General features: G+C 55.7%; 1 protein-coding gene across 6 annotated transcripts in view; it reads left to right on the forward strand.

Moving 5' to 3' along the window:
* Positions 1-14,681, forward strand: part of DLGAP2 (DLG associated protein 2) — a 442,191-nt gene that overhangs the window by 230,520 nt on the left and 196,990 nt on the right. For 3 of the 6 annotated variants that reach the window (XM_074329259.1, XM_074329258.1, XM_074329262.1), the window contains one exon: positions 13,763-13,795. The exons of the other annotated variants lie outside the window; for them this stretch is intronic. In XM_074329259.1, coding sequence (XP_074185360.1) covers positions 13,763-13,795 — 33 coding nt within the window. The remainder of the gene's footprint in view (positions 1-13,762; positions 13,796-14,681) is intronic. 6 annotated transcript variants of the gene reach the window in all.

Below are 14,681 nucleotides of genomic sequence, written 5' to 3' on the forward strand. Positions count from 1 at the left end.
TCCCGGGTCCTAAGCCGCCAGTCGTCTCAGCTCTGGTCTTGGTCTCAGGTGCACCCCCTACCTGCCCCCAGAGAGGCCGTCCTGAACCCACACTCGTTTACCTAACTCCCTGCCTAAAACTCCTCAGCACCTTCACTGTTCTTCACGCTGAGTCCAACTCCTGAGCATTTATTCCTTTTTTAAAAATTTTATATTGGGGAACAGTGTGTTTTTCCAGCACCATCAGCTCCAAGTCAAGTCGTTGTTTTCAGTCTAGTTGTGGAGGGTGCATCTCACTGGCCCATGTGGGAATTGAACCAGCGACCTTGGTGTTATGAGCACTGCGCTCTAACCACTGAGCCAACCAGCTGCCCCGTTTATTCCTTTTTTAAACACGTGGATCACATCCCTGAGTGTGGCCTGGCCCACAGGAATGACATTAGTGGTGGCCAGGGGCTGGGGATACGAGGGGCTGCAGGTTGGCTGCTGAAGGGTACAGGATGAAACTGCTCTAAAATTGACTGTGGCGATGTTTGCACAATAGTGTGAATGCACAAAAACCACTGAATGGGACACGACGTGGGGACACTGCATGGTGCATGGAAGGTATTTGAATAGAGCTGTTACCAACAAATCACCAGCAAGAAAGAATGAGTAGTCACTGGCCCGGCAGGAAGGGCGAAGGCCGTGCAAAGGCCCCGGGGTACAGAGGAGCCTGGCGTGATGGACAGCACCGAGCGAAGGTCTGGGGTGGCTGTAGTGGGACCTCGGGTGCATGGCGGGAAGAAGTGCTGAGGCGTGCAGGCTCTTCCCGTAGGAAATGGACCTGTGACAGGGTCAGAGCAGGGGTCATGACACTTTTGCTTTCCGCGTTAAATTTTACGTTGAGATCTGTTTCTGTTACTTATGTATTATCTGCGACTGCCTTTCAGTGCAAACGAACAGTTGACTTCCTAAATATCTTAAAAGTGTTACGCGTAGGGTTCCTTACATGTCTTTTAAACGCTTTGGGACACGATACTGCTTCTCAGATGCTCACCCCTCGCCGGTCCTCTGTGCCTTTTCTGCAGATGTGCCCGGGGCTGCGGGAAGTGCAGGGAACTGTTTGGCCTCGCTTCTCCTCGGCCTGTATTACTGTGGGGACCGTCAGAGCCTCTGGGTTTGCTCCTCTCCATCGGGGTGCCAGATTAACGGAGGTTTTAGGAGCCTGTGTTTTAAATCACGTCCGGTGCTCGGAATCAGGGCGAGGCCCTGTCGCAGCTCTGTCACCTCCAGTTCACAGTGACATTTTACGTAGTCTAAACAGTCACACAGACTTACTCTCACTGGAAAAGAAACGCAGCTGAAACTCAAAACATTTTTGAAGACCCTCGGCCTTTCCAGGTTGGTTTAACTGCCTTTGCAATTCATGGGACAGAAATGGGAAAAATACGTTACAATAGATCAAAAAATAGGAAATACAAATTCAAGTCAAATGAACATGTGGCAGCGGCACCTGCTGCCTGTTGTTTCAGCTTTGGGAGCTGTTCTGAGCCCGGGCAACCCCTGAGCCCAGGCCTGCGGCGCTCACGGCTCTGTCCGTGGTTCCAGCCACACGCTCTCTGGGCCCTGTCACTTGTGGGACTTAGACAGAGGCTTACACAGAAGTGACATTTTGCTGACACTTTGGGGACAAGCTAAGGATGCACTGATGTCAGGGAAAGGATATTTGATACAGAAGCTTGCAGGGAGCATATTTATTGCTTAGGGAAGTGGAAGGCACCCTGGCAGCCTTGGACCTGCCGTTACCTATGGGCTGTGATAGGCTCGTGGCCTCAGTCTGTCCACAACACCCGGGACCTTTGCTAATTCACACAAACTTGATTTTCACAATAACAAGGTAGGTCAATCCCGAGGCTCCGACTTACTTTCTGTGTGCGGTTATCAGAAATAGATCGGGACTATGACTGAACACCTGTTAAAACATTACTAAGCATTTATAAGATCTACGAATGAGGGTGCTCACTCAGACACACATGTGCTTCTGTGTACGAGTCCATCTCTGTGTGTGTGTCCACCTGTGTGTGAGGAGAAGACAGGAAGTGTGTGCATGCATCTGTGTTTTATGTATTTATATGGTATGTGTGTTTGTACAGTTAGACCTCAATGGAAATGTTAGTTGGGGGAATAGCTAAATGTTCACAGGAATGTAGCTGGTTTGGCACAGAATACAGAAGGAATGTCCACATTGTGACATGTGATGGATGGATGGGAGTTCGGTATAGCACAATGTGTGTGTGAAGTTTGGGGTGGTTTCCTCCAGAGGAGGATGGATCTCATTTTCAAAGGCTGGCTGGGCACAGCAGGCCACCCCCCGTCTGGAGGGAGAAGCCCACCTACCCACTGACAAAGTGTACAGGGCCTGGGGATCTGCCTGGCGGCACTGGTGGGCAGTGGGTGTGTCACAGGCTGTGTCCTGTGAGCCTGGCTCCTAAGAGGGTGCAACTGCAACACGCCAGAGGCCAGAGGTCCCAGCGGAGAGCACAGCATGGCATGTTTGGGTTCCCAGGCCTGACTGGTGGTCGCACGCGTGACCGCTGCCCACCCAGCCCCATTTCTGAGTGTGCCTGGCAGGGGGCCCATTGCCACGACTGCTTGCCAGCATTTCCTCATGCCGATGTCCGGTACGTCCCTCGGAAGGGACACAGTGGGCACTTGGGCCCTGCCTGGCTGAGTGCTGCGAAACTCCCGCCTCTGTGCTGGCTGGTAACTTGTCATTGCATATGTTTTTGTGCTTTTTGGTGACGACCCTCATGGTGACAAGAACCTCGAGCATTCAGGTTTTCCCAGATGCTCATTCTGCCTCCTGGGAACCTGCCGATGAGTGGGGAGTGTGATACACGGCATCGCAGCGCTTGTCATGTTTGTTTTTATGGGGCGGGGATGAAGTAAATGACGCCTTTCCCCAAATGCACAGATAAATTAATGAGTGTGGGGCTGAACAGGGAACAGGGTGATGGGACAGAGACGTGGAGGGGCTTCCTCAGGGTGAATCTCTCACTGCAGGAAGGTGCCTGAGCTGAGAGAGGGGAGAGCAGCTGCAGACACTCCCCAGTCCTGTAGGCGACACAGCCTGGTGACAGGTGCCCACAGTGGGGGAGTGGGGTCGGGGGCAGGGAGCCTCGCCCTTGATGACTTAGGCTTGTTCCCTTAAGTGTGACGGGAAGCCACCAGAGGGCTGAAGACGGGTGTGGCATGCTTGGACTGTCTCAGGGCACCTCGGACTGCCACCAAGGGGCAGCCCGCAGGCTGGGACCCCAGTGCAGCCCCGTTTGGCAGCCTCTGCAGAGGCGCTGGCAGTGGAGATGGGGCAGAAGGCGGGGTCGGGTGCAGCATCAACACGGTGGGGACACAGACATTTGGTGCACTGCAAGGGCCTTCCAGGAAGTGCCCATCTGGAGGCCGCCCATCCTGGGCAGGAAGGAGAACTCAGGGGAGCGGGGACTGTGGGCGGTGTTGGGGTGTGGCTGCACATGGGAGGCTCGCCAGGCCAGCCTGAGAGGACTCCTGTCGCTGCTGGGTGAGGGTCTCAACCGTCAGTGGGCCTGGCGGCGTCAGCAGGCGTCAGGTCTGTGCACCTGACCTTCAGCGTGTCATTACATAAATGACTGGAGATTAAGGCCATGCACTTGAGTGCGTCCTCGAAGGGGGCCATGAGAAGCGCCATCAGTGTTGCACCTGGGGGTAGCGTTGTATTAGGACAGAGGGCAGGTACACTGCCTGATGACATCGAGAAGACTGGGCTGGGATGCATCCTCGGAAAACAGAAATTCGGGTGAACACAAGCTGCCCTCATGCTGTTTCTGTGAGAACGGAACTTAATGGGAATGGACCACCGTGCTCTCACAAATGTGGTTGATGGTGAGAAAGGGAATGGCAAGAACGTGGTAGGTGCAGGGTCCTTGGGCTCATGAGTGACTTCCAGACAGGCTGGCCACCCAGAAATAAGCTGCCGGTCCTGGCCACCAACTTGCCTGTCTGACCCACCGCAGGCCAATGACGCCATTACCTTGGGCATCTCTTTTCCTGACTGACTGAAAGAAAGAGGGATGCTGGTTATTTACAGATAGTTGTCATGGGAGTTACAATTGCAGCCATGAGCAGCCTTGAATTTCGTAGGTGACAATGGCATGAAACAGTCACCTGTGCTGATGGAGGGCGAGCCACTCACTCTTCTCTTGACTCTGTCCCAGGCGCACTGTGACCTGGCAGCAAGCACGTTTGGGTTCAGTGGTAATGGGACCGTTTTTCCTCAGATTCCAATAAATTACTTATTTTTTTTAATCAAGCTTACTCTGAAGGTCAGTTCCCAGAAACACTCCCAAGTCAAACAGGTCATTGGGGGATTTGATAGGAGACAGAGCGGCTGGCATGTGAACTCACAGGTCTGTGGCGTCTGGTGTGGGCACTGTGCGTGGAGGGCCAGGTGTTCTAGAAGGAGTGCTGGGAGCACCACTTAGCCCCAGCACGTGCTGCTGCTAGGAGCATGGCAGCTGTCAGTCAGTCCTTGTTGAAGGAAGCGGAGCAGGAATGAAGGACGCTGTCCTCAGACGTTTAAACCTCCGTACATCGGCAGTGATCGTGACAGTTGACCTGTGGATTTCATTATGGGTCCCCAGTACATGGCGGTGGCCAGCGAACAATGGCACCCAGACAACAGGAGGCAACGTGGGCTCATCTATCCGTGGGTTTTATATTTGCTTCTCTGTGGCTCATTGCTTTATTAAAGCTACTGACATCTTGGTTTGCCTTCACATTTTAAAATTTATTTTATAAAACGCATTAAAATTCTGTTTGCATGCAGTAGTTGATTGCATGAACTCTCCGACTCTGTTCACCAATTAACGGTGGAGCACACTCCCATCAAGCGTGTTTCCTGGTTTCCGGGTTGCTTTTTTCCTGTTCCATAAGTTTTGCAGGAGCCTCCATACAACTTTCTGCTATTTTGCTGATACTGCATAGTTGTGATGTGCGTTAAAAGGTAACAGATCGCACATAACATTCTGCTTGATGGACCATTTTGAAAATGGTTAGAAACGAAACTTGCATAATTTCCTCCCCAGCCGTTTATGCTAATTCCTTCCCCAAAGGGCCTTATAGGTTCACACAACACCCCCCTCCTTCACAGCCCCGCCCTCTTCCCCCACCCCCACCCCTCCTTCACAGCCCCGCCCTCTTCCCCCCACCCTCTGCCCCTTCACAGCCCCACCCTCTTCCCCCACCCTCTGCCCCTTCACAGCCCCGCCCTCTTCCCCCACCCCACCTTCACAGCCCCGCCCTCTTCCCCCACCCTCTGCCCCTTCACAGCCCGCCCTCTTCCCCCACCCCACCCCTCCTTCACAGCCCCACCCTCTTCCCCCACCCTCTGCCCCTTCACAGCCCCGCCCTCTTCCCCACCCCACCTTCACAGCCCGCCCTCTTCCCCCACCCTCTGCCCCTTCACAGCCCCTCTTCCCCACCCCGCCCCTCCTTCACAGCCCCGCCCTCTTCCCCCACCCCACCCCTCCTTCACAGCCCCACCCTCTTCCCCCACCCTCTGCCCCTTCACAGCCCCCCTCTTCCCCCACCCTCTGCCCCTTCACAGCCCCGCCCTCTTCCCCCACCCTCTTCCCTTCACAGCCCCGCCCTCTTCCCCCACCCCACCCCTCCTTCACAGCCCCGCCCTCTTCCCCCACCCCACCCCTCCTTCACAGCCCCACCCTCTTCCCCCACCCTCTGCCCCTTCACAGCCCCACCCTCTTCCCCCACCCTCTGCCCCTTCACAGCCCCACCCTCTTCCCCCACCCTCTGCCCCTTCACAGCCCCGCCCTCTTCCCCCACCCCACCCCTCCTTCACAGCCCGCCCTCTTCCCCCACCCCACCCCTCCTTCACAGCCCCACCCTCTTCCCCCACCCTCTGCCCCTTCACAGCCCCACCCTCTTCCCCCACCCTCTGCCCTTCACAGCCCCACCCTCTTCCCCCACCCTCTGCCCCTTCACAGCCGCCCTCTTCCCCACCCCACCTTCACAGCCCCGCCCTCTTCCCCCACCCTCTGCCCCTTCACAGCCCCCCTCTTCCCCCACCCCACCCCTCCTTCACAGCCCCACCCTCTTCCCCCACCCTCTGCCCTTCACAGCCCCACCCTCTTCCCCCACCCTCTGCCCCTTCACAGCCCCGCCCTCTTCCCCCACCCCACCCCTCCTTCACAGCCCGCCCTCTTCCCCCACCCTCTGCCCCTTCACAGCCCCGCCCTCTTCCCCCACCCTCTGCCCCTCCTTCACAGCCCCGCCCTCTTCCCCCAACCTTCACAGCCCCGCCCTCTTCCCCCACCCTCTGCCCCCTTCACAGCCCCGCCCTCTTCCCCCCCCCCTCTGCCCCTCCTTCACATCGCTGCGTGCAGCCCCCATCCTGTCAGAGTCACCAGCGCCTCTTCCCAGTCCCAGGTCTTAGATATTGGAATGGGTTCTTCATCGGTGTCTGCCCGAGGGAGCACTTTCTTATCTTTATAGATTAATAATCAATGAAACTTCCTTTAAAACTGCTGACATTTGCTCATCAATTAATATGTGCTAGGTTAGGGATAGGGCATTTGCATGCTTATCTCATTCGGTTTTGGAACAACCCTAGGGGTAGAATCTATTACTCTCCTCTAGATAATAAAACTGTGTCTTGTTTATTTTGAAATTGGAACAAATTCAGATGATGAGAATATAACAGCTAATATTGAGGACTTGCTTCATGCCAGAAATAGTTTTTCTTTATACTTAACACATTTGCATTTAAAAAATTTTTTTCAAATTAAAAATTAATGTGTTCACTGAGCGTTTCACTTCAGCTTTTTTCTCCCTACCTAAGCTATAGAACCTCTCTATTCCCTGCCTTAGAAATAACTCCTGATGAAAAGCTACAGTGTATCGTTCTGGGCTAGCCTATGGTTTATAAATGTATAGCATCAGTCTGTCATGATGCCGTATCATTGCATGTCATTTAGCACCATGCCTGGCACACAGCAGGCTCTCTAAAATAGTTATTACATGAAATACACAATAAATATTGAAAAAATAAAGAATACCTTTTCGGAAATGAACTGAGATAGAGTGTTTCACCCTTCAGTCTCTGTTTATTTTGGACGTTTGAGATTTTTCATTTTAGCACGTAAGATATTATACTATAAAGAAATTAGGGTTTATTTAAGAATTCCTCAGTTGATGAATAGGCAGGTTATTTGAGCTATTACATCAAGTGATTTATACATGTCTCATTTAGACATGTTGTCATGTGCCATATAGTTGTGTTGTCATATGTCATGCATTGTCATATAGCTGGGTTGTCATGCAGTGTTGCCACATGTTGCCATGTCACATGTTGTCATATGTCATGTCATATTGTCATAGCGTTATGTCACATTATCATTGTTATATTATCATGTGGTCATGTTGTCATAGTTGGCATGTGTCATGTATTGCTATAGTCATGTAATGTCACATGTCAAGTCGTGTTGTCATGTGACAAGTATTATCATATAGTTGTGTTAGAATATAGTCATGTTGTCACATGTCACCATATGGTCGTATTGCTGCATGTCGTGTATTGTCATGTCGTGTCCTACAGTCACCTTGTTCCCATTAGGTTGTCTCATGTCACGTGCCTGGGTGAGTGAGTGCCTGTCATCTGATGCTCGCAAAGGGTCCATTCCCATGCACAGTGGTGTTTGGCTTAGTGGTGTGGCAGGTCCGACCCTGCGCTCCGCCTCCTGTTCCAAGGGTGGTTTCGCCTGCAGCGGTTCCTGATAAGGAGCGATTCTCAGTACGCAGCCCAGGACACATCTGCGGCTGCGGCTGCGTGGAGACTCAGCAGAAAGGTTGACATGGTGTTCTCTCCCCCGCCCCCCATTAGTCACTGTCCCAGCTGGAGGATGGCAGAGGAGGACGCAGGAAGCAGCAGATGAGTATAGTTCATCGCAGCCCAATGCTGCCCTCCATCCCGTCACCCCACCCACGTGCCAGCCCCAAACTCTGCCTGCTGCCCCTCGCCCACCTGCCCCACCTGCACTGCCCACAGCAGTGCCTCCCACGCAGCGCCGGTGCCGCAGGACAGCGTGCTCAGAGCGGAGCGCACTGTGTCTGCTTCCTGAGAAGGAGCACCCATGCTTTCCACCTTCACGTGGGATTTGGGGAGCCTCAGGAGAGGGGTCTCCTAGCGACAGTGATCTTGAAATTGGCCTTGCCAGGAGTTCTGCGGCGTTGGCAGTTCTGTGGAGCCGAGTTTGGCAGCCACAGCGGCACCTGTGTCCGCCGCTGCGCTGCTCCGGCGGGGCCCCTTGGAGAGCTGACCTAGGCTCCTTCAGCTGCACCCAAGTCCTCGTGGGTCACAGGGGTGCCACGGGGGCTGTCACCATGCTCTGCAGGAGGGAGGGACGGAAGGGCTGGGTGTGCCCGTTACTTCACATGCAGCTGAAAGCCGCCTCTCTAAAACCACGTGCGTGAATTTAGAGCAGCCTCCACGGATCAAATGTTTTATGGATTTTCAGCCGAGACGCAGCCATTCCTCTTCCCCAGAAGATTAAAATAGGGTACATTCCTTCTGCCAAAGAGAGGGCAGGCTGGCCCCTCACTGTGCTGTGAGCATGGGAGTCACCTGGCCCCCTGGGGCTGCGTCTGCTGTGGGTGTGGGTCACAGCCTCTGTGATCAGCAGGCCCATTCGTGTCTGGTGTCAACAGTGTGAGTGCGTGTAGTCTTCCGGTTCAGGTGACACTCTGCGCTAATGACAATCAGGTCTCAGAGTACCCAGTTGAATTCCCCGCTACACTGTGGATTCTTTTCAATGGCTGTTGCTCAGGGAAGTGGTAAAACGAGCAGACCCACCTCGTGGTAACGGAATCCCACCGTGCACGGGGCGGGGCCGTGGTGGTGGGGGCGGGGCTGTGGGTCAGGGGCGGGGCTGCAAGGCGTGGGCGGGGCCGTGGGCGGGGCAGGGGCGGGGGCTCTGGCAGAAAAGCAGGATGGGTCCAGATGGACAGCAAGTGTCCCCGGCAGAGCCCCAGCTCCAGCTCAGAGCCAGGCTCCGCCGTGTAGATACTTGGTGTCACTCGCTACCAGAAGCAGGTCAGATTCCCCCCTTACAGGGGCCTAGATGGGGAAACCTAGGCTCCGAAGGGCCCACTGAAAACCGCTGAGTGGCCTCCTCACGATGAGCCTCACACACCTGTGACACGTGTGACAGTTACTTTGATATGAAATCGTGATGAAGTGAAGCGCCGTCAGCTGCCCAGTGTCTCCCAGCGGTCTCACTGTCACATCAGCAACTTAGAACGGAAGGAGCCTGCCACCGGGCTGGCTGGTGGCTCACTGTCCCTCACAGGTGTCACCGGACTGGCCGATTCAATGGCCCCGCCTTCATCCCTCGCAGCCCCAGCGAATGCTCCTGTCGCACCTACTCCCTCCCTCCGTCTCCCTGGCCACCATTGGTTAAGGTGCCAGTTTGGGGTTGCCAGCTGTTGTTCTCTGGGGGGAAGTGAGCACCTGACATGACACCCCTGTTACCTTTCAGGAGCCATGACCCCCAGCCCTGCCATGACCCATGCCCCAGCTCGCCCTGTGGCCCTCCTTGCCACGGCACCTCACCTTCTTCCCAGGCACCGTCTTCCATGTGGCCTCCATGTCACCCGACCCTGGCCGGGTCACATCCTGTCGGGCACCTCACAATCCAGCCGGCCACTGGCATCTCCTTGTCGCTGCTGCTGCTTCTTGCAGAAACCCTCCCGGTAGCCATCTTCATACTCTGCTGCCATGACCTCTCGTTCGCTCTCTGTACCGAGGAGCGGCGGCCTCCTGTGTTGCTATTCATGTGAGCTAGGACTGCGCTGCCGTGTGACTGGGGTTCGAGACACTCCGACTGCGTCAGAGAGCATTTTGGTGATGTGAGCTCGGTGTGTTCTAGGCTCCGTGTGTGTTACATAAAGGCATGTCACAGTGTTGGGTGACAAGCAGGGACCCGCTGCTCACCACAGCTCAGGCTGTCACCTTGGCACAGGCACTTCCCGCTGCTTCCACTGCTTTTGTCCCACTGCCGCTGGGAGACCTGTGCACGTCAGACAGCGCCTTTCTGTGGGACTTCCCCGGACCCCTGGGGCAAGACAAGTCATACAGCCACATTCACGGGCTACGCTCAGTGCACCTCATTACCTGCTGGTGAAGTCCCCAGCTTTGGCGAGAGCCGGCTGCTTTCTGAGCTAGGGGACACAGGGTAGAGAGGGACCAGGAGAGGCCAGAGTGCAGCTGGCCAGGCTCTCACTCAGACAGGGAGAGACCCCTCGGAGTGGACATGGTCAGGGAGGGGGAAGTAAGTGTCATCATGCTGAGGCCAGCAGGCCACCGTCAACATGAGTCACTGGTCTGCACTTGAGCTGTTATCTCAGACTGTATTTCTTATGGTGAGGGCACTGATGTCTGAGACAGTGACCCGTGTAAGTGAGGGGACAAGACTTTGGCCCCGCATGCTTTCCAACCAGAGTACTCACTGTGCACAGGCCACGTGGGCACCGGGAGCTCCACGTGCCCCTGGAGGGGAGCCCCTCTGCTCAGGGTGCGTGTGCCCCAAAGAGCCACAGCCCCGTCACCGCTAAGAATCCCCCATCCAGCGAGAGGATGGCCCTTTAGGGGAAGGCTCTGTCACACTGTGCAGCATAGTCACAGGTTGGTGGCTTTGTGTCCTGGGCTTAGAACACACAGAGTGGCAGCTCTTCCTTATGACCTGGCTGGAAATCACCTTTGAGAGGATGTGACCTAGATGTCCTAACGGTTGAACGTGCAGTGGTGGTACCTGAAGGCTTGCGCCCCAGGGGTCGATATGCCGCTGGCTGAATTGCCACCTTTCTCTGAACGAGCGCCAGTTCCCGGACTTGAAGTCCCTGAAGGGACCGAGTGCTGAGCTGGGATCTTGTGCAATTACTGCCTTTGAACTTGGGGTAATTTTCACCTATAACCCGTGATGAAGGTCAAATCTACTGGGCCAAGTGCTGTCGTTGGGGGTCACTTTGGATGCAAATTCAGGTTGCTGTTACAGGAGTGGTGAAAACCAGTTTCTGATTCATGGCCCAAGTAAACTGCCCGTGTTGAATGTTGCTCCTCCTGGGGGCGGGGGAGGGTGGTTGTGGCCTACGGTGGGGCTGGGGGTGAAGTCCAGTCTCCACAGGCTCCTCCGGAGCCCCGAGGCTGGCCCCCTCCCCCATCCCTGTCCTCAGCTGCTTGGTGCGCTCAGTGGCGGTCGGGCAGCCACCTGTCTTCCTTGCACACATGGTGCCTCCCTGAAGCACTGGGAAGATTGTGGTCTCTGCTCTGCCTTGTCACCGTGAAAAGAGCCTAGGTCAGGGCACATGTGGCCTCAGACAGGTCCCTTGATGTAGTCAGTTCAGTGGCCTCGCATGCAGTGTGAACAGCGAGAGGATTTCATCCACCTGGAGTGTGACCATCTGCAGTGTGGAGTGACTTCTCTGCCCTGAAACTCAGAGTCTTCATTAAAGATGTTGTGTGGGCTCCCTGGTGCTGGGACCTCAGAGTGCGGCCTCGGAACACGCATGATGCCTTTCAGCCGTTGTCGGGGGCGACTCTGGCAGCCTTTATGTTTTGTTCAGGGCCAGCAGACCCACCTGGAGCCGAGAACGCCTCCATCTCTGGTTCCTGAGGAGGCCCTCAGGGCTGGGCTTCTGGTTTCAACAGCCTGTGTTTGTACGATTCTGTGGCTTCTTGCCAGGAGCCTCTGGCCAGCAGCTCCTCGTGACACAGGAAGCGTCTCTTTCAGGTTTCTGGCAGACAGGTGTGGTGGCTGAGCTCCCACTGTCCACGCAGATGACTGCACTGCTGCTGTTCCGCCTGTGGGCCCTGGGGTCCTGTCCTTCCTGGGGAGGGACGCAGTGGTCACATCTGCAATCGGTTCCCTGTCTCTGCCTCCCTCCTTCCCCACCGACAGCACTGTGTCCCCTGCAGCCCAGACACTAGCGCAGCGCCTGGCCTCTGACACACAGGACAAACTGACGGACACACCCCTGAACCCCAGCGAGAGGCCCCCACCCAGACCCTCGGCAAGGGCGCCAAACGCTTCCTGGTCAGCTCTGCACAGCGGCTGTGGGACACGCTTCATACCTGGCTGGCTGCCGTGTCGCGGGGACCTCAGGCCTGAGGCGTGTCTGCATGTTGGCCACATGTTGCTCGTGGCTTCAGAGAAGAGGGAAGCTCTGTGTGCCTGGCCCCTCCTTTCAAGTGGCTGGGCTCCCAGTTTCTGGATGCCCCATTTGGACTCACAGAGTCACCAGTGACTTGGCTCTGGACTCAACGCTTTGTGTGCCAAAGGCAAATGTGCCATCTGTCCTGCCCCGCAGTCAGAGCAGAAGTGGCCAAGCGTCGGCTACGGTGGCCTGGGCCTTGTCCCCTCCTGCCTCCACCCACTGAGGGGAGGGAGCAGCAGCCCTAGGTCTGTCCCCCAGGTGTAAATCCCGTCTCCTAGAAGTCGGGACCCTTCAGTCAGGCTTAGTTCTGGAGAACAATTTTGTCTTCTCTTACACTCCGTCGGACCCCCTCCCCACACCCCTCCTGCTATACACACGTGAGTTGAGCCTCGGCTGTGGGCTTTCTCCTGTCCCTCTGCCTGTCTGTCCCCACCCCCAGCATCTGGTTCCAGGCCACCATGGGATGGGCCTGAAGAATGACAAACACGCTGCTACTGTCCACCTCAAATCCAGTGTTGGCTCCTAATTTTGGTCCCCCCCAAATCTCAGGTCCTCTTTTGAAGTTCAGGTTCCTGTCCAACTGCTCTCTGGTATCGTCCCTGCCTCGTCTGCCATGAACCCTCTCCCCAGCCTGTCCTCCAGCCCGTTCTCCATTTGTCACCTGCTTCTCTGCCTTTGTCCAGGCCTGTCCCTTGACGTGGGCTGTTTCATCCCATGTTTCTGTCTGTGGGAACAGACCTGCTGTTCTTCAAGCTCCTGCTCAAATGCCGTGTCTTCTGTGAGCTCTTTGCTGCCACTGGACAGGAGTGTGCACTGGCCCCCGGGAGCTGGCGTGGAAGGAGCCAGCCCTTGGCACTCACCCCTCCTGTCCCTAATGCAGATGTCATTGTCCCCATTGTACAGCTGAGGGGGTGAGTCATTTGCCCAAAGTAACAGAAAAATGGACAGTGGTTGACGTCAGCCTGGCCCCAAGTCTGGACTCCTTCCCATGAAGGACGTGTATGTTGGAAGGACTTGCAGTCGCGTGCACTGTGCGTGCTCAACCCCCGACCCTGACGTCTAAACGCCAGTCTGTCCTGGGGCCACCTGATTAGGACTCAGGCGACATCCGCAGGTTTAGTGATTTACGGAAATGTAGTGCATACTTTGGCTCATAGTCATTTGTGCCTGAAATGAGCTGTAACGGCTGTAACCCAGGTAAGGTTTAGTATTAAAATTACGTGGTAAAGTAGACCACTCTGATTTCATCAGTCGGTGTGTGTTGTGCACGTACAGGATGAAAACGTTTCACGTGCATAAATGTGACATCGTCACGGCACAAAAACGTAATGCAGAAAACATTCGCCAGTGGTAGTTCTTGGAGTAAACTTAGTGCAGGCGTGAGGTGGGCAGGCTGCGTCTGCGGTGCCGTGGGTGGGGCACCTTGGCTGAGGGCCACGAGTGGGGGTGGGAGTGGGGGTCGTGGTGAGGGGGCGCAGTGCTGTGCGGTGCTACCGGGTGACCCGCAGCCGAGTAACCGCCTGTCTGTCTCTCTCCGCAGAATCCCAGTGCGCGCTGTGCGGGGAGCCGGAAGGTGAGTGTGCGGGGACGCCCCACAGCGGGCGGGGCCGGGCTCACGCGTGGCGTTCATGGTGCCAGTCGGTGACAGGCCGGCTGAGGGCGCACGGAACATCGGGAACTTACTCGGTGTGTTTGATGGAAAAGCGAGTAAAGTGAGCAACACAGAGCGTGGCCCGAGAGAGTTCTTCTCGGAAGGGAAGTTGCTGTCCCATGTCACGACCAAATGCCTTTCCTAGTTCGGATTTAGAGGCTGTAGTTGGTTTTCTCCAGGCAATAAGCGTCAGCATTGGAGATGCGTATTTCTCGTCTGTAAACTTACAGCCAGGTGCTGTGAGCCCCACATGGGGCACGGCCGGCAGGACGGCCATCAGCTGCTGAAGCTGCCGGCAGCCACGAGGTGCGGGGTGTGTTAGAACTCGGATTTCAGCTGAGCTGCACCACCTCTGAGTACCTTTAAAGGTGGAGCTCCTGAGTACACAGTCTGTTAAGTCTGTTCCAAAACAGTGGAAGCCAAAATTCATGTCACATTTTGATGACAGAATAAGAAGGGATAAAGAAAAGATGGTGAACAGCTGCTGCATGAATGGGGACTCTGAATTCACCAGAGTTGTGCTCTTGTCTGCTCTCAGCAGATACAGGCAGAATGGCTAGAAACCGAACAGCCTTAGGGAGATGGGGAGATGGGGGAGATGGAGGGGGCAGGGAGACAGGGAGATAGCCCAGGCCGGCCCTGCCCAGCCATGCGGACCGGTGGTGCTGGCCCGGTGGGGGGAGGCGCGGTGTGTGTGGTGCTGTGTAGGCTTCACCACACTTGCTGCAGATGTCTCCTCCACCCATGAGCTGAGAAAAACTGAATATGCAGTTAACTCGGAAATGCCATCAAAACCCGATTTCTCCAA

The sequence above is a fragment of the Rhinolophus sinicus genome, linkage group LG04 (genome assembly GCF_036562045.2).
Source record: "Rhinolophus sinicus isolate RSC01 linkage group LG04, ASM3656204v1, whole genome shotgun sequence".
Classification (NCBI taxonomy): domain Eukaryota; kingdom Metazoa; phylum Chordata; class Mammalia; order Chiroptera; family Rhinolophidae; genus Rhinolophus; species Rhinolophus sinicus.